This window comes from Monodelphis domestica, chromosome 5 (genome assembly GCF_027887165.1).
Source record: "Monodelphis domestica isolate mMonDom1 chromosome 5, mMonDom1.pri, whole genome shotgun sequence".
Classification (NCBI taxonomy): Eukaryota; Metazoa; Chordata; class Mammalia; order Didelphimorphia; family Didelphidae; genus Monodelphis; species Monodelphis domestica.
In genome coordinates, this window is record NC_077231.1 from 99,493,703 (window position 1) to 99,521,244 (window position 27,542).

Sequence of the window (27,542 nt, forward strand, 5' to 3'; positions counted from 1 at the left end):
CCCCTTCTCACTGAGGCTCAGTTATGCCCCTTTTGGTGTCTATTTCCTGAAGGTCTTGGTATAGAGTCCAAAGATCTGGGTTCTAATCTTGGATCTGCTACTCACCAGTTGCTTGGTCCAGGATAGGATGCTTCAATTCTTTCTGCCTCAGTTTCCTCAACTAGGAAATGCAGAGACAAATTCCAATAAGTGCCTTCATTTCTTTGGAGATTTTGGTTTTATCTAGGATTTTTGGTAGACCTGAGGAAAGCCTGAGGAAGGGGATTATCTTTTTTTTTTTCAGAAGAAATCAAGGTCTGGTCAAAAATAAAATGAAGATGAGACAGATTTCCCACAGTTCCTGCCTGATTAAGTGTGGGAGCTACAATTTAACCCCAGATCTTCTGAAGGTAAGAATGGTTCCAGGCTTAAAAGCTCATCCTCTAAAGAGAGACATAATGAGCAAGATGTATACAGAGTAGATTCAAGTGAATCTTAGAGAGGAAGGTACAAATGGCAGGGGACACTGAGAAAGGTATCCTACAGAAGGTGGAATTTGAGTTGAGCCTTGAAAAAGGTAGAGGGATTTTAAGAGTCAGGATAATGATGGAACATTCCATTCCAGGTACAAAGAATAGGAACATAGGTTTAGATGTGGAAGGACCTTAGATATGATTAAGTCCAAATCCCTCATTTTACAGATGAGGAAACAGAGGCAGAGGTTAAGGGACTTGTCCAGACAGAAACTAGTGACTGAGGCAGGTCTTTCTGACTCTAGGCCAAGGCTCTGCTCATTGTACTCCTTTATAACCGGGAAGCACCATTTTCATGTAAATTATGAAGATGATTTCATTCCTACATTAGAGGTGAAACTGGGAGAGGGCCCATTGGTCTCTTCCTTGGGAGTGGTCCGACTTTGTTGCTTTTTAAGAGGGAAGCATCTTTCCCCAAACCCCTGTGTTAACAAAATGTGGGCATCTTCCATGGTGTGATTTACCCTGAAGAAATATAGTATTCCCTACTCCAAGCATTGGCAAGCTTTGGTTAAGATCCTGGTTCTCACTAGGGACCTGTGGACCCTGAAGAGGTTGCTTTCTCTCTGGGTTCCTCTGTCTCAAAGGCAAATTGAGGATAATGCATTTTGAAAGCAATTGATGCTCTGCAGAAGAAAGGTGCTAAGTAATGCTGAGAGAGGAGAAAAAATGTTTTCCAGTCTCTCTGGCAAAGCTGTGGATGGATCTGGATGGAGAGGGAAACCCCCATTAAAGGAGGAAGGGCTTTTATAGACATGAGTGGCTGCCTCCAAACAATCATCCCTGCCAGGAGTGGAAGGACTCCTAACAGGCCAGGGCTGGCAATCTACTCAACACGCATCTCAGCCGCAATTGGCCTTTAAGAGCCAGCATAGCTAAAACCCACAGCCCGTGCAAGTGGGCTCTCCGTCTCCAAGATCCCATGTGCCAAAAACAAAAACAAAAACATCCAAACCCACAGCAGTTCACCACTCAAAATAAATGTCTTTTATTCCTAGCAGGTGGGGCAGGTTGTTGCATGCCCCCTCATCTCCCACTCACAGGGTGCACTATGAGCCATGGAAAACTACAGGCTAATAGTAGCAGTCAAAGGTATGGTGAGGGGCTCTCCAGCCCTGATTCCATTGTGGCTTCCTGGATGGGCAGAGCCTTCTCAGGTACCTTCTTGGGTAATCGGGGCTCAGCAAGGACGATGTGACTGTGCCAAGATTTCTCCCCCTTCTCTCTCCTCCCCTCCCCTTCCTTCTCCTCCTGTCCTCTCTTCCACTCTTCTCTTCTCCCCTTCCCTCTCCTCCTCTCCCTTCCCCTTCCCTCTCCTCTTCTCTCCTCCCCTTCCCTCTCCTCCTCTCCTCCCCTCTCCTGCTCTCTCCCTTTCTTTCCTTCTTTCCCTCCTTTCCTCTTTTTAATCAGGGAAGGGAATATAGGCCCACTCACAAGATGTGGCTGCCTCTGTCCCTTCTCTTTCACCTCTCCCTTAATGGGTAAGCCAAGCAAGGACAACTGATAGTGAATTAGACTGCAGTGGAAATAATGATGACAATGATAAGGACAGCACATATTTATACAAGGGGTTCTGAAACTGAGTGTACTTCAAGCTAAAGCTTAAGTTGAAGGCTTAGATCTGCCCTAAAGACTCTTGGAAAATCCTGAAAAATGCATCAAGGTTCACAAAACACTTGGCATATATTACCTTATTTGGGCCTATTAGCAAATTGGGTACAGGAGCTATTACTATCTCCATATTATAGATGAGGAAACTGAGGTTCAGGGAGATTGAAAGACTTGTCCTCAGTGATATACCCACTAGACCTGTGTAGGTGAACCTATGGCATGCCTACCAGAGGGGGCTCACCCTTCCTCCTCTCCACTTGTGCCTGAGGACATTCCTCTCATCACCCACATCCTCCCTCCTGTCTGGGGTAAGGCAGGGGCTCACATGCAGCGTGCGGGTGCAGCTTGGGCACTCGGTCTCTAAAAGGTTTGCCATCTCTGGCCTGGACCATTTTATAGATGAGGAAGTGGAGGTGCAGAGCAGTGAAGTCTGTGGGAGAGTAGAAAAGGCTCTAGATTTGGCGTCACAAAATCTGGGCTGGAATCTTGGAACCAAATGAAAGGGTTGGATAGGTTCAGAGTCCATTCTAGCTCTGTGTCTTGGGGTCTGCTGTTGTCTGAGGGTCCAGGGTCACTCAGGCAGACACGAGTTCTATCTCCAGTTGAATGAAAGCTTAATGCTTGCCTGGGGGTGAGATTTCTTTTATGACAACCCTATGAATCATCCAAGTGCAAATGTTCCTATTTTACAGATGAGAAAATGGAGAGACTGAGGTTAAGCCCATCCCCCCCCCCCCCCCCCCCCAGTTCCCACGGCTAGGATCTGAGCTGATTCTCCAACCTGGGTCTGACGATATCTTTAGCATTTGGCACACTCCACCATGTTGCCTCTTTCTGTGGGATGCTGGTCTAGGGGAAAGGGCTCTCAGTCATTATCTCATCTGGGGCCCTCATGTCACATAGAGGGAAACTGAGGCCAGGGAGCTGAAGTTTTGGAATCCAAGGACTTGAAGAGACGTCGGAGGCAGGCAGGGTAACAAGAGATGAGGAAAGTAAAGTCCTGGGAAATTAAGTGACTTGTACAAAGTCACAAAGTACAAATGCTGAGATAGAGGCAGAGCCTAGATTAGAACTTGAGTCTTCTGGCACCCAACCCCAAACTATTCACTAAACCAGAAAGAGTGTCAGCAAGTAGGATTATACATTTCTTATATTCCTTGGAGTACCAAGAACAGGACAGGGGCAAAAGACATGGAAAACAGGGTAGCTGTCATCAAATCTAATTAGAAGGATGAGAATGGCAAGGTGGGGAAAAGGAAGCACATAGCCTAGAAGAAATGGAGAATCACAGGAGGCAGTGTGGTGAAGGAGACTCCAAGGACCTGGGTTTGAATCTCACCTCTGATGGTTACTACTTTGGGGAAATCACCATCAACTCTCCTGAAAAATGAATGGAGTGGGACTGGGTGCCCTCCTGGGTCCCTTCCAGCCCTGGATCTGGTATTCTGTGATTAATGGCCAGAAAAGAGAAAGTTCTTAGAAGAGATAGTCAAGGAAGATGAACCATGGATACTGACCTGAGAGGGCACCATAGGCTGCCTAGTCCAACTCTTGTCTTTTATGGAGGAGGATTTGTCCAAGGTCACACTGAACAGAGAGGCAGGATTCAAACCCAGCCCTTCTGATGCAAAAGTCAAGGAACTTTATGCCAGGCTACTTTCCACTGGGTACTCGATGTAGAGCTGGAGGAGACCCCAGAGACCACATAGCCCAACCCTCTTGTTTTCTAGAGAAGCAGCAGCTTTCCCACGGCCACACAGGGAGGGAGTGGGCTGGGAGCCCAACCCAGGCCCTCTGACTTCAAATCCCCCCAATTAATCCAGTCACACTGACTTGATCTGATGAGTACAGGAGCCAGGCAGTGGAGGAGGGGCATGATTACAGTGGAGTTTTAGGAAGATTAATTTGGCAATAGCGTGTGGGATAGAAGAGAATCCACATAAAGCAAAGAGTTATGACTAGCGTTGGTCCACTTGGGAGGAGAAATACATGAAGGGAAATATGGTTCTTGGCACCCGTGCACACAATGCACAGCCCAGGCTCTGGGCAGCTAGAATTAGTTGGGACTTTCATTAAGAATACATGGAGGGGGGCAGCTGGGTAGCTCAGTGGATGGAGAGCCAGGCCTAGAGATGAGAGGTCCTGGGTTCAAATCTGGCCTCAGACACTGCCTAGCTGTGTGGCCCTGGGCAAGTCATTTGACCCCCCATGGCCTAGCCCTTACTGCTCTTCTGCCTTGGGACCAATATAGAGTATTAATTCCAAGACGGAAGGTCAGGGTTTAAAAAAAAAAAAGACTACATGGAGCCAGGCTGACAGAGGGTGCTCTGGTGCCAGGGATAGCAGCCTGACAACTGAATGGGTGAAGGGAAAGGGGGCTGCGGGCACCATGCCTGGGCAGGTGCAGAACATTCCTGCTGTACCAGGCTGGAGGGGAGCTGGGTGCCAGCCTCCCCTTCACACATCTGCTTTCTCAGTGGAGGCTCTTGCCAGCTCTGGCCCTTCAGAGCCTCTTCCCTGCCAAGCCAGCCTGAGTGAGAAGGGGGACGATGGCTTCTTGGTGCCACCAGGCCTGGGGGGGGCCTCTGATGAAAACCAGGCCCAAGGTCACTGAGCAATCGAAAGGCTCTCTGCTAGGCCCCTAGCTAATGCCATTTCCTCTGGGAAGCCTTCTTGGCTTTTCTACCCACCTTTCTCATTTAAGGGCTCTTATTCAGATCTCAATTAGGCACCTACCATGGTATATTGGTCCTATTACTGTCTATGCCTATCATCTATCGGATTAGTGTCCTTAGAGGCAAAGGACCAGACTTCTACAGCCAGCCTGTGGCATCCCTGATCCTTAGGCAGCAAGGACTCTGGGTGAAATGCATGGGGGTGCCCAGATGAGCCTACATATGGCTTTCAGAGACTGATGCCTAAATGGTGAGGCTTTGGGAAAAGAGTCCTCATATCAAGCAACCATAGTCCAAGTCCTGACTGGGTGACCTTGGGTAGGTCATCCACTTTCTAAGCACTGAGTTCTTCAGAGGAAAATGGGGGCAAGCTTGGCATTAGGCCCCTTCTAGCTCTTTCATTCTGTGTGATTCTCTGCCAGGGAACAGATAAATGGAGAGCATGTGTGGGCTCAGGCAGAGAGGGGCACAGCATAGGCAAGGAGGAACAACTGAGGATCATCTGTAAAATGGGGCTAACCCTTGAATGATCTACTTTACAGAGTCGCTGTGAGGAAAAAGCCTAGGTCCTATGAGCCTTGATTGCAAAAAAAGTCCTGGTTGGAAATTTATTTTCGAAAGTTCTCTATACACAGGTGGATCAGTCTCCTGACTGCACAGGCCTACTTCTCTTGCTGGCTGAGGACGGAGGCCTGCAGAGGTGCTCACACCAGTGACTGAAAGAGCTCCACTCTCTCCCGGTATAGCTGGTAGAACAATTTGGCCAAACAGCGGAAAGGGGCTTCAAAGTTCTCCATCTCCTTCTGCAGAAAGAAGACGTCAGAGTTCAGTCAGAGGAGGAAAAAGGACCCAGAACCTACAACCATGGGAGAACCTAAGGGGCCGCCCTCCAAGCAGGCAGAAAGAGGAGGGCCTTTGTGGAAGGGATGAGATGTTTCCAATGGAACAGACAACTACAAATGAGAGGTTCAGTCAGAAGGCTAGTCCAAGGAGAGGCCCTGGGGGTGGAGTCCAAAAATCCTTCTCTAGGATGGCAGGGTTGGTCCGATGAGCCCGAGTCTGTTCCAGCTCTAAGTCCTCTGAAGCAATGACTCCTACTTCAGTGTTCTGTCCTTGGAGATTATCCCCCAAATGAACAAGAAATTTAGAATTAGGGTGCTTAGAGCTGGAAGGGACAGGAAGAGGAAGAACATTTCTATAGCACCTACTATGTGCCAGGCACTCTGCTGAGTGCTTTTACAAATATGCCATTAAATCTTCACAAAAATCTTGGAGGGTAGGTACTCTTATTATCCCCATTTTACAAAGAAGGAAACTGAGGCAAAGAGGTTAAAACACTTGTACAGGGTCACACAACTAGCAAACAGTTGTGTGAGCCTGGATTTGAACATAAGACTCCCTCACTCCAGGTTCAGTGAGGTCTGTGTAGATATGCCTAGGTGTCTCTGCCCTGGATGGGGTCTCAGAAGTCACTGTGTGCAGAAACCCTTCCATTTTAGAAATGGGAAAACTGAGCCCAGAGAGCTTAATAAATATGTAAATTCAAGTCGAGTGACCTGTCCAAGGTCACACAGCTAAAAAGTGGCAGAGCCTCCACTCTGATTTAGAACCCAGATGTCTTGCCTCCATGTCCGGTAGTCTTACTACTAATCCATTCAGGAAGAGAGGAACAAGGCAGATGAGCCTTTCAGGACTAGCAGGGGATTGTCAGCAGGGGAACTTGTAACACAAAGGTAATCAATTCCCCACTAGCCTAGTAGATGTTACAGTTGTGCTAATGCAGGGTTTTAAGGAACCCATGGAGAATGGAGAGCTCTGCATAGTTTCTCTACCCACTTGCATTATTGCTGAATTCACAGAGGCTCCTCGGCCCCTGGACAGATGGGAAATGACAAGTTATGATGGAGAGACACAAATGATTACTCAGCAAATCAGTGTACTGGCTAGGAGGTGGTGTGACCCCAGATGCCTATCATCTCATCCCACTCTGCTAGATGTGGGGTGCTCTGTCCTGCTTCTCCTTAGCTGGGCTGTGTAACCCCCCCACTAGTGCTGTGCCATCTTGATGGGCAAGTGATCACAAGATCCTGTCATCTGCCTTGGACCCCCTCCCCATCTCCCGATCAGGGCACAGCAACCCAGGCAACCGTACCAGTGCTTCTGGGCAGGGGAGTTCACTTGGCAGCCCCAGAAATCAATTCATCAGCCAAAAACTCCCTTCCCCAATCCCTCAGGCACACAGGGGGTTTCTGCTTCTTAAGAGTGTAAGCTCCTGAGGGCAGATGCTGACTCTTCTATTTCTATTCTCAGCCCTTAGCATCCTGTCTGGCATATAGTAGGTGCCTAATGGATCCTCCCTTCTCCTTCTTCCTTTCTCTTCCCTTCCCTTCCCTTCCCTTCCTTTTTTCTACAAGAACTTGAACTCTAATAAGCCTCAGGAGGGAAGCACTTTCCACCTCAGACCATCCTCAGGCTCTGTGGCAGAAGCCACTGTGTGAATGTATGTGCCCAGGAGCAATAAGCCTGGATGCCCCACAGCGGATGGAGCAGAAAGAGGATTTCTAAAGCGAATTCTCTGTGAAAGCAAAGAATCCTCTGGAAGGTGAATGATTATGTTTTGATGGCAGTTTCATTAGTGGGAAGCATCACCTCCATCACTGGAGACCCTGAAGCATGGTTTCTGCCAACATGTGCTTGCCAGAGGGCCAGATGAGATGCAGTGGCTGCTGGGATAAGCCTACGACAGTCCCCAGGCAGGGGAGCCAGACAGTGTGCTCTGTAGAACTATAACAGAGACCTCCAAAAGGCCTCTCTTTGAGGTGAATTATTCCCCTTAAAAGACTCCCAACTTTAACAAGAAGGGTTTGAGATTTTTGTCCATAAACTTATCAAATTCTTTCTTGAACCTATTGTATTTTGTAGGTTAGAAGCTTTTTGGGTGATGAAGTCCCTTGATTTATTGCTCTTCCTGCAAATAAATGGTTCCTTTGAATTAGCCTAAAACCTGCAAGTCTCCTTCTACTAAGACTGGAAGTACATGCCCTTGAGGATCAAGGAAGCCCAGAGCTGAAAGGGTCCTTCCCAGAAGCCCCTCAACGTCCAGCCAGGGTCTATAGGAATCCCTAGGGCATAAAGGAAATAGCCTTGGATTTGAAGTTTGAGGAGCTCAGTTCAAATCCTGGTGCTATTACATACTATCTAGGCCTCCATTTCCCTATCTGTAAAGGGAATGGGAAGCTTTCCCAAGCTCCGCTCCTCTAGGTCTGGGCGCCTCCTACCCATTCCCCTACTGGGCATTTTTAACCTTAGGGCATTCTTCCTCAATCAGCTGGAAACTGGGCTCTGCTTACGTGCCACTCTCCGGTGCTAGCTCTCCTCTGGGGCCAAGCCTAGGTCGTCTTTGGGTAGTATTTCACTTAGTGAGATGACAGGCTCTGGTTTGCTTCCAGATTCACTAACGTCTGCCCTGGGTGTCTCCTTGTGAATTAAGGCTTTCTTGACCACCTTTAAGGGCTTCTTCCAACCTCACCCATGCAGGCAGGGCTAGTTAGCACGTGCACTTAAGGCAAAGAGCTTCCCCATCTCTCTCCAACTATCCTTCAGGGACACCAATTTTGATAAGAGGGGCAACACCAGGAAACTGTGGAGATGCCTGGTCCAGGGCCTGTCCCCAAAATGACTGTGAGGAGCTGATTTTATCTCGAGTTCAGTCCGGAGCTTCGGGGCATGTGGGATCCCACAAAGAAGGCACTCATGGTTTGTGCAAGAGTCTAGAGACCTGCAGTCACTAAAGGCCGGGGCCTGAGAAGCCACCGAGTCCAACCCTGTCATTTTACAGATGAGGAAACTGAGACCCTGGGTTACATAGGGAGGAAGTCTTAGGCTAAATCTGAACCCAGTACTTGTGTACTCAAATTCCAGTGCTCTGACTACTGGGCCTAATGACTTTTCCCTCTGACTCTAGGAATGTGCAATGTGTGATAAGAATGAGTCATGGGATGGCCACTGGGCTAGCCTTGGGGGAAAGGATTTCCTAAGGAAACAGCACCCCCTTTCCATGTACCCTGCCTCCAACCCATGACCTGCTCAGGGATCCAGAGAGGGACTAGGCATGGAGCCCTGGTTGAGAGTCGGGATTTTCAGGGTTTCTCACTTCAGGGTCTGAGGGTCTTCTGATGCAAGCCTGGTCGGCCTGGTGTGCCTCGGCTAATCCCTGGGACCTGCACTGGCTCAACGATTCTGATTGGCTCATTACAGGAAGTCCCTTCAGGAACTAGCCGACAACACTTCTGCAGTGGAGAATTACTGCATGCTCTTGAAAATGCAGCAATTGCGTCTTTCTTCTTTTTAAAGCACCATTCATCCTTTCTCTGCATTCTGACCGGCTCCCCCACCCCAATTGCTTGACATATTTTAACTGTCTGAACCTGTTTCCTTATCTGTAAAGTGAAGTTGTTGGATTAGATGAGTCAGATTTTGATGAAATTTATAAAAGGTGCCAGGCCAGTACAGGCCCCAGGGAACGCCGTGCCATGATGTCCGTGCGGCAGTGAGAAGTGGCCAACGGGGCTCCTTTGTTGTTGTTGTTGAGTCATATCTGGGTCTTTGGGACCCCATTGGGGGTTTTCTTGGCAAGGACACTGGAGTGGTTTGCCCTTTCCTTCTCCAGCTCATTCTAGGAGATGAGGAAACTGAGGCCAACAGGGTTAACTGACTTATTCAGGGTCATACAGCTGGGAAGTATCTGAGGCTGGATTTGAACCCTGGTCTTCCTCACTCCAGGCCTGGCACTCTATCCCTGTGCCGCCTACCTGCCTAACAGAGGCTCCTAGCTGCAATAAAATTTTGTGTATGGGGGGCAAGGATAACTTGCTGCTCAGGCGAGCTCTGGAGGGCTGTCTGCTAAAGAAGACCACGTAAAAAGCTCGAGATAACGGCAACAGCTTCAAAATGGGAGTGGCTATTACTTCTCTTCTCATCACTGTCCTGGGCCACTGCTCCAGCGGGCAGGGGCCTAGGAGCACCCTTGAGAAGAGCCCATATTTCTGCGTGTGGCTCCTGTTCTCTAAGCCCCCCCTCCCCCCAGCTCTAAGATTCCATTGGTCATGTGGGTAAGGGAAAGGCCACTGCCATCAGGCTTCGGGGTCAGTAGCTTCAGAAGATACTTACAGCAGAAGTTTCAAAATATTCCAGGCTGTGGCTTCCAGCCCATTCTCGGGCTCGACTCTCTTCCACCACTCGCCTGCCAGCCAGGTCAGTCTTATTCCCCACTAATACACCTGTTTGGGGCAGAGGAACAAGAACAGTTCAGCGCTGGCAGCCGAGCAGTGCCACTCACATTTCTCCAGGCTGGAAAAAGTCTAGTGTGAGAATATTATGGGGAAGGCATGCCGGGGGTGGCCAGCGCTCAGGGGCTCTGACGAGGTGACCCTGAATAAGTCACTTCCCTGTGTTACACCTCTGTTTTTTCACCAGGGATCAAAATACCTGTACTTGTCATTGTGAAGAAAGCAATAGAGAAATGTGGGTTCTTACTGTGAGAATTCTGGGCAAGCGACAGAGAACACCCAACTTCAGAACCCAACAGATTCCCTCTCTGGTCCTGAAGGGCTGAAGCCAGAAGCACGCTTTGCTTTCATCCTGCTTCTTCAGTAGCTGGTGTTTGTCTGTAGCCTCAGGAGCAGAGGCTCAGATCAACAGGGCCTCAGCCCGGAGCCTCCCTAATCCTCCCCACCCAGGAGGAAGCTGGCCTTTCCTCGACATGGACTTCTCACAGGCTTTGCTCCCTCCCTAGCAGAATCTGAGCTCCAGGACAGCGAGGACAGTCCATCGTGGATGCTGAAGCAATGCTCGCTCCCTCTAGATAGGGTCTCCTCGAGGCTGCAGCCCCTCAGCCTGCTCCCGTGTCGGGGACTCCGACCCGAGATCCCGTGCCCTTCCCTGCAGTCATCCCCAGTTCCTCTACTTCTCAGGACTGCGGTCCAAGAGCTGCTGCTGGGGAAGCCAGAAGGCCCACCGCCCCTACCTGGAAGACAAGTGCCTTGCAGCTGGGACCGTATCCTCTCGAGCCACTTGGCACAGTTACTGAAAGACTGCTCGTTGGTCACGTCAAACACAAGGCACAAGAGATTGGGGTGTTCCCACTGGGAAGGAAGGAAGAAGAGAAACAGAGAATAAGAATCCTTTTCAGGGTTTGCCATGAGCCACGCGGTGCTACAATGGGGAAGTAAAACAGTGTCTGCCCTCAAGGAGCTCACACTCGAATGGGGTTCAGCCTCAGACAGACAGAAAGGCCACTGGGTCAGCAGCAGGCCCCTCCCACAGGAAGAGTGGGGAGTGGCCATGGCAGAAGGGGGTTACCCCAATTACAGCCAGTAGGATCTCTTCATTCGGCCACTGAACTGAATCCAGTGTGCAAAGTGAAGCCTGTCAGCTTCATCAGTGTGTGCGCCGCAGACTGAGCCCTGCTCTGAGGGCCCGAGCTGGAAGGCCTAGGTCTGGATCCCGGCCTTCCCATTCCCAAGCTTGTAACCTAGAACAAGGCCCCTGCCTTCCACTGAAGAAACGAGGGCCATAAGGGCACTGTCTAGACTGAGAGCTATACTACAGACTGCGCCTTGTATTAGATGGGGGGGGGGGGGCGGCTCTGGGTTCAAGGGACCATCTTAGGAAGGAAATGGTGCTCTCCGCTCCTTACCAGCTTCTCCAACATTTCTGAAAACAGCTCCTTGCCAGCAGAATCAAAGATGAAGAGTTCCTAGAAACAGACACAAAGGTGGGTCACAGCTCAGTCCCAAGACGGGACAGTGGCACTGCCAAGGCTGCCCTTGGTTTGGGGGAAGGGGAGGAGGCCAGACAAAGGAGCAGAAAGGGGGAGAATTCGGGATTCTGGTGCATGTGGTACCAAGTGTCTTCCCACTCCACAGTGCTTTCTGTGACCGTACCAAGCCCCGGGACCCCAGGTAAGAGCCAGGATTAGAGCGCTGCCTGAGCAGCTGCATTAGGCATCTAATGGCCCTTACTGAAGGCCTCTCCATAGTTGGCTTCTTTCATTTCTTGCCACAGAAAAGCCACTGACCCGCCACTCATCCAGCTGGGAATAACACATGAGCTGCCTACGAAGCCCATGGAGTGTGGGGAAAAGCCAGCACAGACACAGGAGAGCCATGCTTAACCTGGCAAGTACTGGAATAACTGCAATTCGGTAGAACTGGTTTCCTTCGTCACTGTATGTCTCTGACTTTAAGCATTTAGAAGCATGGTTGTGAGAAGGGATCCCTAGGCTTCACCAGGCTCACTGCTGGATGAGACGAGGATACCTAAAAGCTGAAGAACCTCTCATTGGGTCCAATCCCCTTGTTTTACAGATGAGGAAACTGAGGCAGAGAGAAGTTAGGGAACATCATAGGCAGGAAGCCGCAGAGCCAGGATTCAAGGTCAGGTCTTCTGGCTCCCAATCATCTCTCTGGGCCTCAGGCTTCTCATCTGTAAAAGAGGGGGTCTAGAGTCATCTCCTCAACCCCACATTCTGGGCTGCCTCCTCCTGGTAGGGAAGTGACTCTGCAAGGCGATGCAGGGAAAGGACAAAGCCTGGTGAATCAGAACAAAAGGTGAGGCTAAGGGACCTAATTTCCCTCATCTAAGGGCCTGCATGGCCAGGCAGAGGCCAGGCCACCACAGCTTCCAAAGATGCTCCAGGCACGCCCCCCAGAGAAGAGTTATTGGCTGACAGTGGCGAGCTGATGAGGAAATCAAAGGAAGGCCCGGTATATAAATGAACACACATATCATTAACCAGCCTGACAAAGGGTCTTATTTAAAGGTCATCTGGCACCTTGTTCCCAAATAAATCTCTGTGGCTTAACACCAATTCTTTCTAAAAGGAATGATTTGGTGTGACCCCTGAGAGTGCTGAAGAAGAAGAGGCTGTCAGCTTTCTGGGGCGGCTGAGGCACAGACCACGGGCTGCCGGTCAGCGCTCTCAGCATCGAGGCACTTGATCAGAAATCTGGATGTGTGCAGGCTGCATGAATCTTTTACAATTACAATGACTAATTAACCCGAGCCTGCTAGCATCACACCTGGTGTCAGTGAGTTACGCAACAGTGGCAGGCGAGGGCCAGACTCTCCCGCCCCACTAGTGCGGGTGTGTTTGCTAATTGGATAAATTAAAGGAAAATACAAATCTCAGGAGGCAGGTGGTGGCTGGAGGTCGGACAGGCTGCATGCTGGATGGACCTCAAGATTTGACAGGATTTCCTAAAACCAGTTTCAGGATCTGGATTCCAAAGGCTGAGAAGCAGGACCATCCCAGGCACAGAGGAAGCCTTTCTGGCCAGATGAGAGCAGGGCTGAGCAGTAGCAGCATCAGGTTATGGTACAGGGAGGACTCACCACACTGTCATTTGTGTCAGGAACCGCCAAGGACTTCACCAGCAAATCCACCCCCGTGGTCTGCCAATGAAAACCAAGAAGATTAGCAGGGGAAGGCTTCAGAGGCTCATGGTGCCAGGTTGGCATGGCAGGGACGGGAGGATGAGAATGAGCTGCGCCTTCTAAAGCCTTGATCTCTGAAGGGGGAGAGAAAGTCTAGGAATGAATGAATAAATGAGTGAATGGGGATGCTCTTCCTCTCAAAGGCTCCGAGCTTCTTGTATTCCTGCAGAGAGGGATTTAGAAAGACCTTCACCAAGTTTACATGCTTGGAACCAGCAGCCATAGAGACCTTCTCACCGCCAAGGAAACCAGCACCATTGTGATCTCTGGGCCTGACAGCAACCTCTTCAGTGGGTGGTGGGAGGGGGGTAATGCAGGTGCCCACTGATCATGGGCCCTCAGCCTCTTCTTAGTTGTGGAGGGAGTCTGTCCCCAGGGACCCACATAACTCCCTCTTCTATGTCTCTCCCCATGCGTTTGGGTTTGGAAGGCTCACTACTAGCATGAAGGTAATGGTAAGAGAACTGGAGAAGGAGGTCTTTGTCACTTACAAGGAGAAATGACCTCTCTGGGTATCCATTTCCTCATTGGTAAAATGGGGTTAATAGTTACCCACCCTACCCCACAGGATCCTTCCTTCCTTCCTTCCTTCCTTCCTTCCTTCCTTCCTTCCTTCCTTCCTTCCTTCCTTCCTTCCTTCCTTCCTTCCTTCCTTCCTTCCTTCCTTCCTTCCTCCCTTCCCTTTCTTCCTCTTTCTTCTCTCTCTTTTAAATTCTTACATTCCTTCTTAGAATCAATATTGTGTATTGGTTCCAAGGCAGAAAATTGGTAAAGGCTAGGTAATGGGGGTTAAGTGACTTGCCCAGGGTCATACAGCTGGGGAGTGTCTGAGGTCACATGTGAATCCAGCACCTCTCATCTCTAGGCCTGGCTCTCTAACCGCTGAGCAACCTAGATGCTTCCTAGGTCTTTTGTTTTCTAACTTTTAATACAGTTATTTGTGTCTCTTTCTTATCTCACTAAGAGATTATCAGCTCAAGGGCAGAGACTGTACTCAATGTAGGCTGCACAGGCTTCATTTCATGCCACTTCCATGGGGGAGTGCTGAACATTAAGACTAAGATGCTGGTCAGATTTGTGGATGCCATGTTACTGTAATATCACGTCATCTGACACCTTTGGTAAAAATGATCTCCATTTGGCTATTTGGCTGGCTGCTTCTTCTCTGACAGGGCAGATTGTTGCCAGTTTCTCTAAGGATTTCCTCCTCTCTTTGCATCCCATCTAGCAGTCAATCAATCATGAGAGCCTGGCACTGGCTGTGTGCTGCCCTCAGATGGATACTCACCAATGTGTAGTTCTTCTGGAAATGAGCCCCATCACTGCGGAACATCTGAGCCAGGGTGCTCTTCCCGACAGTGGCATCTCCTAAGAAGCCAAAGGAGCAGAAGAAAAGCTCAAAGTCCTGGTCAGACTTTGACCTTTCTTGTCCTGAAATAAACTATCTGCCTTCAGCTGGGGAACTAACATCCTCAATGGTTCCAGGAGAAGATGCTGCAAACATCTGTGTCCATCTGCTAAAGGGGAAAAGGTTATGGTTATGGTTAACTAAGACATTCGGTGTGGACAGGAATAGATATTGAAACTCACCAAGCCCACATGGTTGTACTTCTTGCTTGTTAACCACAGTAAGTCAGTCAACACGAATTTATTAAGCCCCTACTCTGTGCCAGGCACTGTGCTAAGTACTGGTGATACAAAGAGAGGCAGAAGAAGAGCTTGTCCTCAAGGAGCTCCCAGTCTAATGGGGGTGGGGAAGTCCTCTCTTTACCTTCACTCCCTATTCTGCAAACTGCACAATTCTTTGGACCCAGCTAGTCTAAAATGACATGCACACAGCTATGTCCATAGGAGATCTAGACAGTAGATGGAGGGGGAAGAAGAGGGGAAGCTCCTGAGGACAAGGCCTTCTGTTTTCATCTTTGCATGCCCAGAAGCTCCCAGAGCAATGCCTTGGCTTCACGTAGGCACCTAGCCGATGCTAGCTGAATGAGCTGAGCGCAGGAATGACAAGCGTAACCAGATGCCAACGAGAAGGTGCGTTCCTTTCCATTTCATGATAAAGACACTATCCTTGGGCGCTAGTCACAAAGGACCAAAGTGATGCTTTGGGACATTTCAGATATGGAATTCCCACCTGAGTGACTGAGTTTCAATCCCTTGGACATTTGGAAACTTGGGTGTCTCCACCTCTCTCCATGGGCCTCATTTCTACAGGCTCCAAAATAAGAGGGTTAAGTCTAGATGACCCTGGGACAGCTAGGTGGCTCAGTGCATAGACAGCCAGGTTTGAAGATACAAGGTCCTGGATTCAAATCTGGCCTCAGACACTTCCCAGTTGTATGACCCTGGGCAATACACAGTATTGATTCCAAGTTGGAAGGTAAGGGTTAAAAAAAAAAGACTAGATGACCCAGTTCAACCACAGTGTGAGGGCCAGATTGACAGACAGAAAAACGGATTCAAATTCCAGCCCTGCCATTTATAACCTACATGACCTAGAGCAAGTCACAAACTCCTCTGGCCTCAGTTTGTCCCATGGAAATGATAACACTCTGCAGGGTTCCAGTAGGGAAAGTATTTTTTCACTTTAAAAATTCTATAGAAATTAATCCTATAAATTAATTTGGACTGGGGAGAGACATGAGTGGTCTGACAAAATTAAAAATCAGCTACGGTTATGGGAAGCAAGAGGGCAACCAGGATTCTGGCTACCCTGAAGCCCATTTTCAAGTGATCTCATCCAAGTCTGCCCGCCAGTTTATTACTGTTATTGTTTCATCCCTACAGACTCTTCTTCTCGAGCTTTATTTGCAGCTGCTCAGTTTGTTTCGCCAAACTCATCTTACACCTACTGAGATTGATTTTCTCAGCTTTCCTTGTTACTTGATAGCACCATAAATTGGTGCCTCCAAACGAAAAGGTCTATGGCACTGAGTTCACTCTGGGAGTTGCAGACTTTATACAGGCGAGCCTTGGAGAAATTGAATTCCTCTTTGTCCTACAGCCCTCGAGGGGGCTGGTGTCTGTGCCCAGACTTTTATTTGCTTTTACCCTCCCCACCTTTCCCATAGATTGTTGGCCTTTCCTGCGATGGCCTGGCTGCTTTCATTTTGCAATATCTTTTCTACTGTAAGAGCCTGCTCATCGATTCCCACTGCGGCACCTGGCTCCCTGACAAGGCCACCTGCTTTCTCAGCCCCTTGAGCTACGCCAAACTCCTCTTTTATGCTTGCCATACTTGGGGCCCTCTCTTCGCCTTCCCTCCCCACAGGGCCCTCCACAGTTCTTTTGACCTGGACATTCTGAAATCCCCCATTCATTCTCTGTCCTCTGCTCACTCCCGACTTCCTTCCCAGGACAAAAGTCTCTTTGAAAACAGGTCCTTGACGACTCAAAAGAGCTTGGGCCCACTGCTTCAGAGCTAAGCAGTCCATTTTGGGCCTTGGCTAAGTTTCCTTTCATCTCCACTTCTCAGAACAGAAGCACTCCTCGCCACTCTCCCCATCCCATCGGCTCCTGTCAGCATCATTAAATTACCCTCATGTGAACTTGGGTTGAGAGGCACTCTCGCTTAGCACACTCTAGGATTTGGCTAAGCTGTTTTGAGCCTCTGAAAAGATCCTCCCAAGTCCTCCCCCTCCCCTCTGGATGCCCCTGTTCACAACACCATCTCTCCCTGGAATGTGCTCCCTCCCTCCCTGTCTGCTAAGTTTATAGTCATCACTAAAAGCTGAATACAAATGGTTCCCCCTCCATGCTGTCTACCCTGATGCCTTCCTCTTTTGGACCTCAGTGTTTGACTTTGTAACTCCTGAATGCATCTGGTAGGCATTGTTATGCTTGATTACTCTAATAGACTGTAAGTTACACGCAGGCAGGGATTATGTCTTACTTAAACTTTGTACCTCTGCCAGGGCTCTGCTCATAACAAATGTTGGAATGCAAAAAGCTGTGTCCTGAGGAGCCAGGAGCCCCAGATTCAAGTCCTGGCTCCAATGTAGACCTGCTGGGAGCACACAGGTCTACATATCACCTCACCTATCTGAGCCTCTATTTCCTTTTTTTTTTTTAAACCCTTACCTTCCATCTGGAGTCAATACTGTGTACTGGCTCCAAGGCAGAAGAGTGGTAAGGGCTAGGCAATGGGGGTCAAGTGACTTGCCCAGGGTCACACAGCTGGGAAGTGTCTGAGGCCAGATTTGAACCTAGGACCTCCCATCTCTAGGCCTGGCTCTCAATCCACTGAGCTACCCAGCTGCCCCCCTCTATTTCCTTTTCTGTGAAATGGAAATTATCATAACTGTACTTGGTGGCTGATACCATTTTGAGGAAAGTAGCTTTTAAACCTTTTGGCATTTTATAAGTGAGAATTGAGCTTGGACAAGAGGTGACTTGGCAGGGGATGGGAACCTGACTCTTATCTTCAAATATTTAAAGAACTATTAAATGAAGAGGGAAGAGGGATTGAATTATTATATAACTTCAGAATCCAGAACCAAGCCTTATGGAGGAAAATGAGAACTTCTACAATATCACCATCAGAGTTGTCAGAAGATGGAATGCCTTCCTTGTAAGTAAGGGAGTGAGTGCCCTGCCACTGGGGGTGTTTAAGCAGAGGCTAGGTGGCCACTTTTTGGCCTGTCAGGAAATGAAGAATGTCCTGAAGCAGCATTTGAGATTCTATGACAGACTGATTGGATACACTCACTTAGTATATGCTGAAGTAGAACAAATCAAGCAATTCCATCTGGAATAAGGATGCCAGGAGACTGGGTGGTCTCTGTGCCACTTCCCTAGCAGATGTAGACACTTCATAAGCCGAGAGTCAGGAATGGCTACGTGCTGACCAATTGTTTCACTAACAGTCAAGTACATGGTCTCACAGGGCCTTCCTGTGGGCACTGTGATTTTTGTCTCACTCCAAACAAGACCTCGGATATAAACTCATGGCTGTAAGTTCCCCTAAAAAGTGTCCTCTCCGCATGATTTTCTGCCTAGACCCCTGCTTTTGGTCGTTCACTCAGAGGGTATGAGTGCTCAGAAACCCATTGTTGTGGCCAGTGGAGGGAATCAAACCCATGGTCATAAAATGACATGAGAAGCACATTTATGGAGGAATAAGACAAGCGTAATCTTAGTGGGTATAACTGGCCAGAGCTGAGGAAAAGAATGAGCTGTCAGGCAGAGCACCTGGGGAAGACAAAAGAAGGAAGGAACCAACCCCTATCAGGAGCCAACACAGCAATGAGGCAGGTATAGAGTATAGAGGTAGGTATAGCTTAGACCAGTGATGGTGAGCCTTTTATAGACCGAGTGCCCAAATGGTGCCCTACCCCACACAGGGGAGGGAGGAAGTGCTCCCATTGGGCTGTTGGGCAGAGGGATAGGTATAGAGAGAGGGAAGGGAGCAGCCCCCTCCATCACGCTGCCATGGGTTCTTTAACACGGCCCTAGAGGAACTGGATGATGTTCTCGGTGACCTGAGGGTCACAAAGTAGCACTGAGAGTCATGGCAGATGACACAGAGGCATTGATGGGGGCATTCCTGACTGGCCTTGTTAAAAATGCCTTCTTTCCTCAGAAGGTGGAAAGAGTGACATGAGACATTGCTCTTCTGGGTTTCTTCAGTGATCAATGAGGAAGAACCATCTAAGGTAGTGATGGTGAACCTTTTAGAGGGGTGGGTGATATCTTCAGGTAAGTGTGGAGAGGGGGAGGAGAGAAGCCTGGCCCACATCCCTCTGGCTTTCTAGTAATGAACTCTTGTGAACTTTGTGCAGGTGCATCAGTGTTAGTGCCCACAGAAAGGGCTCTGAGTGCCCCCTCTGGCACACATGCCATAGGTGCACTACCATAGATCTAGGGAAAGAAAAATAATGGGTCCTCAAGGGGCAGGAGCACACCATCTTGAGCCTGAGATAGACAAGGAGATGAATGCTGGAGCATAGTGGGTTTGGGACCCCAGCCTAAACTTCAGCAGAGTATACTAAAGAAAATTCAGAGATAAAATAGGCGCCTGGGATCCTACCTTAAAGTCTGTGAAGGGAAGTCAGTTTAAGAAGGATGAATAAAATTCTGCCCAGACACTTTTCATAGATGCCAATCTTTATTCCAATCAACAGGAGGGGAAGGTGTCAAAGAGAATGATGTAGCTAAAGAGGGAGCTCATTAAATACGCTTGAATTTTTAAAAGGATTTATAAAAGAGAGGAAAGTGAGAGCTGGCACCCGAGGATAAATATTTTTAAAATGGCTCAGGCCTCCTGTAAGAACACTGTCAGGAAGGCTAAAACCCAGCATGATCATGGGAATGCAATAAATGCCAAAGACAATAAAACAGAGCTATTTGGGGACTAAGAAGTTTAAGGAAGAACCAGGCCTCTCCTTTCCCCTAATTCCTCAAATCCTATTTTCTCTGTGGTTTCTCTATTAAGGAGGGAAAGAGAACAAAAGTAATTAATGGGGAATAGAAATCAAGGAGAAGGAGGGGAGAAAGTATGATGCTGCCCCTTAATGAATTCAAATCATCTGGTCTGGCATAACTGCACCCTGGGATAACTCAAAGAACTTGCAAACAGTTAAAAAAAATCAATAATGAACTTTGAGGAATTACTGCAAACATTAGAGGTGCTATAGGAATAGAGAAGTCAACTTCCTGATTTTGAAAAAAAAAAAAAAGAATGAATATTCTTTAAACCACAGTCCAGAAAGACAAACAAATTCCTCATAAAATTCAGGCCCAGGTTAGGAAAGGGCCAATAGGTGAGCACTTTGAAAGGAAAGGGTGACCACTAAGAACCATCATGGGTTCACTAAGTCACACCAGCTAAACTTTTTTTTTTTTTAACAAGGATTTCAAGGCAAATATATTTAAATTTCAGCAAGTCATTTAACAAACTAATTATATTCCAATTTATAAGAGGGGGTGGGGTGAGATAGATTAGATGCTAATATGAATTGCGTGGGTTTGGAGCTGGCTGACAGAGAGGCTTCTACTAATTCTGTTGGCAGATTTAATGATTTCTTCAGCTCCAGTTTCTTCCCAAGGCAAAGAATGAATTGTTTGCAGGTGGTCAGAACTAGGGTTTCTTCCATCTGATAATCCAGGCCAGCACCTTAAGGAAGGGTTGCTGGGTGGTAGGAGGACTCATCTCCTCAAGGAGCTAGCTAACTGCCTACTGGGGCAGAACTAAGAACAATGAGTAGACATGTACTATAGAGCTTCTAACAGTGAGGGTTAATGGGGAGTGAAATAGGTATGCAGAGAAGCCTGGGGCTGCTTTAATGTGGGCTTCTTATTCAGGTTCAGGTTGGATGAGATGTTACCACCTTTGGTGATCAAGAGCTGTATAGTTTAGAATCAAAGGAGCTGTCTCTAAGGTCCTGGACAAGAGAATTAGGGAGGCACCTCTAACTCCTGCTCTGTCTGGGGGATCTTGAGTCAATCATTTTTCTTCTCCATGCCTCAGTTTCCTCATTTGTGAGATGGTCTCTGAATGCCCTTTCATCTTTCATTCTGTGAACGTATAAGAATGGGGACCTTCTCTGGTGAAATGCCCTGGGGCTCTTATCCAACAGATCAATCCAAAATTTTTTCACTGGGTTAAAGTCCAACTGCCCTCTTATTCTCTGTACTGGTTAAACCACTTCTCAAGTACTGGGGCCAGCTGGGGCCCCTTGTCTTAGAAGGGCATTGGCAAGCTAGAGCATATATATAGGAGAAAGAAGAGGAAAGAGAGGAAATATAAACAATGATCAATAAAAGGAACTATCGAGGCAGTGAGGCTGAGGAGACAAAGGGTCTCAATTTAAATCCCAGTTATGGCACTTCCCCCTCATGTAACTCTGGGCAGGTCACTTCCCCTCTGGGCCTCAGTTTCTTCAATAGTAAAGTGAGAGGGATAGAATGGATGATCTAGGTTCTTTTTAGGTGGAACACCATGTGATTCCATGATGAAACAGGAAAAGAGAAGACTATGGGATAGGAGGAAGGACAATTCTGTCTTCAAAAATTTGAAAACTGTAATTCTTCTTCATGTGGCAGAGTTAACTCAGAGCAGAAGAAAGGAGGAAGGGGTTGACTTTGGCTCAGCCAAAGGAAAAATGATCTAACAATTAGAACAGGTAAAAAATGAAATGGATTGCTTGGGGTGAAGTTCTAATTAGCTATGTTGTAGATGAAATTTTGTAATTTCCCCCAGAGGTTGGTTTAGATCTATGTGGTCCTCTCTAACTGTAAAAGTCTAGTCTTCTGGGCTTCCTGAAGTTGGAGTTTTGAGCCCTGTTATGATTCAGAGAGAGAGGCATCATTTAACAGAGAAAGGGAAGAGGGATTGACCATCTACCACAATGGGTAATTTTGGTAGTTAAGACAAAGCATGAATCACATCCTTAAATAAAGTTCAAGATAAATCAGTTCATGTTGGGAGGGAGTTACAGACAGAGACACCAGGCTTCTGGGGAAGGAAGCCATCATGGGGGCAAGGGAGGTGCTAGAGAAAGCAGGAAAGAGCTCATCAGGGGGCTGAATACTGGAGGAAGAATCACTATCAGGTAGCTTCCTATATTAATTAATTCCTAACTTATTATAATCTTATTAATTTCCCATATTAACTAATTCCTCTTGCTAAGTAGGTATAAGACCTCTTAGATTTTAGAAATTATTCTTGGAGACAAGGGGAAAACCAGATATCCCACCTCACCCTGTCACCAATTCTGGTGGCAATGCTCAAAGATCTGATCTCCTCCTCTCCAAATACCTTTTCTCAATCATCATCCTCTTTGATCTCCTTTCATTTCACCTGACATTCCTTGAAACTCTTCCCTTGGGTTTGATGTCATGAGACTTGAGTTCAAATCTCACCTGGTACTTCTTTGTCTTTGTGACCTTGAACAACCTCTTCAGGCCTCATCTGCACAAAGGGAGGAGGATGGGGTTGGGGTACGTGGTCTTTGAGGAGGAAGCTCCGATCAACAAGGCCTAGATTCCTTCTGTATCCCTGTGGCAGGTCGCTCATTCTGTTTCTTTGGGCTTCTTATCCTGCCCCCTGGATTCACTAAGATTTGGTTCTAAACCATCTAGTCTTCCCTTTCTGAGCTCAGACCTCCCCCAGGTCTAACTTACTAGCTGACTCCCCAATCTTTACCTTTAGCCCAGTCTTCAATCCCCCCATTCCCACCAGCCTGCTGACCATTCCCACTTAAATGTCAGGCCTTCCCCACTGCACTTCAACACATCAGAACCCTAATGACTAAATGCAGTTTCTCTTCAGAAAAATGGCTGCTTTCTGCTGACTTGCCCATTTCCATTAATGACCCCAAACCCAAAACTTCAGTCATCTTTGATTCTCTCGGCCTGCATTCCCTAAAGCCTAATTAGGCGCCAATCCTTGTCAAATCTTTCTTCACAAAGATCTCCCATCTATCTTTCTTCCTATTAGCAGCGCCAACACTCTGGCTCAGGCCAGAACCTCCCGTCCTCCCTTTATTCAGCCTCTCCTCCCTTCCACCCACCCTGCCAGACTCATCTTCCTGAAACGCCGCTGTGCCTAAGCCATTCCGGCACTCGACATTCTTCAAACGTTCCCTGTTGCCCCTGTAACTTCTGCGTCTGCCATTTAAGACCCTCTCCAACCTGTCTATGAAGGATGTGGCCAACTCCATCTCCTCCTGCTCCCTCCTTTAGAGTCAATGGCCTATTCAGCACAAAGCACTCCTTGCACATCCCTCTTGGCTTATGCCTTCTCATCGGAGAATAGACTTCAAGCTGGAAGGGTCTTAAGGTCTGATCTAGCCTTGTGTTGGCAACCCTATGGAAACTCAAAAGTGCTGGAGGGGGCTGCTCCCCTCCCTCTCTCTACACCTATCCCTCTGCTCTCAGCAGCCCAATGGGAGCACTTCCTCCCTCCCCTGTCTGGGGTAAGGGAGAGGGGCTCACATGCAGTGAGGGTGGCTGTTTGGATAACCGGTCTCATCACTGCTCTAGTCCAACCTTCTCACTTTACAGCTGAGGAAACCAAGGTCCCAAAGGTTAATGGACCTGGTCAAAGGCAGTCTTTAAATTCCACATCCTCTGGGCTCTGGGTCCACTTGGATGCCGTGTCTCTTCTACTCTTCAATGCTTCTTCCTCCTTCTCCCTCTTTCCTGCCATGCCATCTTGGACAGACTCCTCACTCTTCCTCATCTAGCCAAGTCCTATGTGAGAGCTTGAATCAAAGGACGGAAAGTCCAGGCAGGTCCATCTGGGTCAATAAAAGGGAGAACACTTCCTACTGTCCTCAAATGGAATGGCCCCATTGTGCTTCCTTGTCTGATCTCCCCACCCCTGTCCAGACTCAGTCAGAGGAGACCAGGATTCAAATGAATAAAAGCACTGGAAGGATGACAAACCTTGGCTCTGACACTTCCTGTCAGGGTGATTTGGGGAAATCACTGAACCTTTTTAAGGCTCTGTTAACTCACTTGTGAAGTGGAGCCATTAATGCAATTATTTCAGAGAATATCAAAGAAAACATTTTGGAAATAGCTAAGGGCTCTATAATAATAATAATTGTCATTTACAGGGCACCTCCTATGTGCCAGGCACTGTGCTAAACGCTTTATGATTATTATTATCTCCTTTGATCCTCACAACCCTGGGAGGTGATGGTGTGGGGGTGGAGTCGCTAGGATCATCTCCATATTACAAATATAAGTATTTAACCCTCTGCCAGCCTTCTAAAAGGAGAACTCGGTACTCAGTGCCTCCCATCTGAAATGGCCTCCAGGCCCCAAACCCAAGAATGTCCCTTCCTTCAAGGCCAATGCCAGGGTTGCTTCCTCTGTGAGCATTTTCTGATTCCTTTCCCTCCCTTGCTTTCTAGCAGATGAAAGAGATGTCTCCCTCCTCAGATTGCCCACGATCCTTTTACCTAGTCTTCGTTCTTGTACGTTTTTTAGATTTGTCAGTTAACTGGGGATGAGCCGTTCCCCTGTACTAAATGATAAACTTAATGTTTGCTTGTTAGGAGGGAAGTACTTGATTCTTTGGAGGCATATTTATCAGTTCAGCATCTGCTGTGTGCCCATCACTTGGCCAGGGAGAAACACAGAACACTGAGGAAGACCCAAAGTCTGTGCCTGCTTTTCTTGGAAAGGTCTCAGAGGTCATTAAGGGACCAACCCCTTATTTTCCAGATGGGCAAAGGGTTGAGAATGCTGGGGACAATGAAGAAAGATGAGGAGCTTCCAACCTAGCAAGGAGGGGACATGTTGGTGAGGATGACTATCTTTAACTTAAAGACTCGGCTCTCATTAGCTCCCAGGTATTAGATATTAGCCAGCTGAATGATGGCTGAGAGGAGTCAGCTTGGATGTGGCAGCCAAGGCTTCAGATGTTGTCACCACCGTCCCTTTCTGTGGGATGTGGGGCAGGTCTCCTAATCTTACTGTAAAGTATGTGATTGAACTCCATCTCTAAGGGCCTTCCAGCTCTCATCAAAGATGCCAGGGCCCCTTCTTGTCATAAAGTTCTACAGGTAGAAAGCTTGGTGTGGAGGAAAAAGTGCTGACTTTTGAATCCAAGGAGCCAAGTCCAAATCATGTCTGTTACCCTTAAATCAGGGATCTCTCTCTCTGTCTTTCTCTGTCTCTCTCTCCCTCCCTCCCTCCCTCCCTCCCTCCCTTACCTTCCATCTTGGAGTCAATACTGTGTATTGGCTCCAAGGCAGAAGAGTGGTAAGAGCTAGGCAATGGGGGTCAAGTGACTTGCCCAGGGTCACACAGCTAGGAAGTGTCTGAGGCCACATTTGAACCCAGGAACTCCCGTCTCTAGGCCTGGTTCTCAATCCACTGAGCTACCCAGCTGCCCCCAGGATCTTTCTTAAGAGCAAAAGGAATGGTGGAGGGGGTATAAGAAAAACTCCCTCATTCTCCTAGCTGTTCCAAAACAGACTGGGCTGCCTTGGTAGGTAGTAAGTTCTCTGTCACCGAAGTCTTCAAGCAGAGAGGAGATGCAGTTGTAGAAGGGGATTTGGATCCAGGCCTGAGTGGCCGCTTCTCACATCAGGCCTTTTCCTGACTACCTTGGTCACACTCTCCCCCTTCCAGTGATTTTTTGAGTAATGCTGCACAAACTTTGCCTTTGCATCTCCATGAGTGAGCAGAATTTGGAGTGTGAGGACCCTGTTTTGAAGGTTTTCACTCATTCCTTGCCCACATGATGTCTTGGGATTACAGACTCAGACTTCTGGCACAAGCTGGATCCAGATCTCTTATTTTAGAGAGGAGGAAACTGAAACTCTGAGTGGACCAGGGTCTTGGCAAAGACCACATAGCTAGGGTGGCACAGTGGGTAAAGTGCCAGACCTGGAGTCTGGAAAACCTAAATTCAAATCTGGCCCCAAATGTTTGGGTGATGCTAGGCAAGTGGCTTCATCTTGTTTACCTCAGTTTCCTCATTTGTAACATGAACTGGAGAAGGAAATAGCAAACCACTCCTGTATCTTTGCTAAGAAAACCCCAAATGGGTTTATGAAGGCCTGAACAACAATAACATAGGTAGTAAATAAGTTAGCTGGGATTTGAACTTAAGTCAGCGTTCCTTCCATTATACCACAGTACCCCTCTTGAGGTCTCCTTTTCCTATTCTGTAAAATGAGGAGAGGGGACTTAGAAGCAACTCTAAGACAGAAGATTTTGTAAAAGCCAGACAATGGAGGGTAAATGACCTGGCCAAGGTCACCTAGCTAGTGTCTGAGGCCAAATTTGAACCCAGGACCTCCTGTCTCTAGGCACTAGCACTGTGCCACCCAGCTCCAGGCTGATCCATTCTTACCATTGTCATCCTGGGCTGTAATTCCCAGCTCTGACATGATAAATTACAAGGAAGGTGCTGGTGGGAAAGGGAACTGGGCCCAAGAAGTACTCTCTCCTAAGGAAAGCAAAGCCCCCCAAATAAATAGGTAAACAAAGTGTTAAGTAAATAGGCAAACAAATAAATAAATGGAATGCAGGCAGAGAGGGTAGTATACAGTAGGTGCTTAATAAATGCTTGGACTGAATTGCAGCAAACTGCACTAGTCAGGAGGTTTCTGAGGTACTAGCCAGCTGTGGAGTTTTGGAGCCTGTCAGATGGGAGGGGCAGCTGTGGTGTAGTAGAGAAAGTATCAACCCTGAAGTCAGAGACTGGGGGTTCAAATCCTGACCCTGCCACTTGGAATCACAGCTCTAGAACTGGAGGGGTCTTCCCAGGCTATCCAGTCCAACCCCCTCTTTTTGGCTTTTTAAATCAGAGTGAGGAAACTGAGGCTCAGGTCCTGGGGGTTGACAGTGGGGGTTTACCTCATCTTGCTGAGAGAAGTGAAATGTGACCCTGGGACCCCAAATGGGCCGGCCTAGCCTCACTTTACAGGTGGGGAAACTAAGGCACAGACGGGGCGGGGGGAAGGGGAGTGACTTGCCCAGGGTCACAAAACAAAGAACTAGCATAGCTTGGATTTGAACCCCTAAAGTGGGGTGGGGGGCTTGTGACATTGCCTCCAGGATGCCCACATCCTGAGTGAACCTGCACACGTGGCCCCCGCCCTTCCAGGGCCTCATCGTCCTGCAAAACAAGACATGTTGATCCTCTGACCCTTGGGAGCCCCCGATGACCGCCCCGTGCTTCAGTTTCCCTCTCTGTAGGAGAGGACTGAGCCCCAGCTTAGATCCAGGCCCTCTCTGTGCCTTAGTTTCCACCTCGGTCCCAGGCTCACCTGCCATTATGCACTTGGCTGCCAGCTTGACCATGATCGCAGTGGAGACCCAGGAGGAGTCGGGATCCGTATCCAGAGCTTCCCCTCCTTCACTGCTGCTACCTTAGCAACGACGCCTCCTTAGCAACGACGCCATGACCGCCCACCGCCTCCGGTGTAGGTATCCTATTGGCTAGCGAGTGCGCTGGTAAGCGTGCTGGGGTGGGACCTATAGGTTACGTGAGGCGGGAACCTTTATACTTCATTCCATTCGACAACGAGGCTGCTCATCAAGATATATCCTTGTATGAATGGTCAATATTTTACATCAACCATTCCCGCCCCTTTCAGGACAGCGAACCTCCCCTCTTCTCCCGCCATTGCCTATCTTATTTTGAGCCCCCAGAAAAGAATCGTCAGGCTCGCCACTCAGCAATTAGTGACGAAAACTTTTCTGATTGGTCAGAATCTCGGATGTACTAAATTGGAGAAACAGGGGAGAATGAGAATAGTATGTCATCCCCTCCTATCTT

At 48.2% G+C, this 27,542-nt stretch overlaps 1 protein-coding gene and 1 long non-coding RNA gene across 2 annotated transcripts; one reads left to right on the forward strand and one right to left on the reverse strand.

Moving 5' to 3' along the window:
- Positions 1-5,380: 5,380 nt before the first annotated feature.
- Positions 5,381-27,402, reverse strand: IFT27 (intraflagellar transport 27). The gene is made up of 7 exons (XM_007503427.3): positions 27,031-27,402; positions 14,583-14,662; positions 13,193-13,252; positions 11,496-11,555; positions 10,824-10,941; positions 9,968-10,077; positions 5,381-5,601 (listed from the first exon to the last, which is right to left on the reverse strand). Exons 1-7 carry the CDS (start codon positions 27,062-27,064, stop codon positions 5,503-5,505), a joined length of 561 nt encoding a protein of 186 aa, XP_007503489.1. The 5' UTR covers positions 27,065-27,402; the 3' UTR covers positions 5,381-5,502.
- Positions 12,689-14,883, forward strand: LOC103104729 (uncharacterized). Its single transcript, XR_001624810.2, has 2 exons — positions 12,689-13,743; positions 14,523-14,883. It is a non-coding gene; the product is annotated as an uncharacterized LOC103104729 (long non-coding RNA).
- Positions 27,403-27,542: the final 140 nt, after the last annotated feature.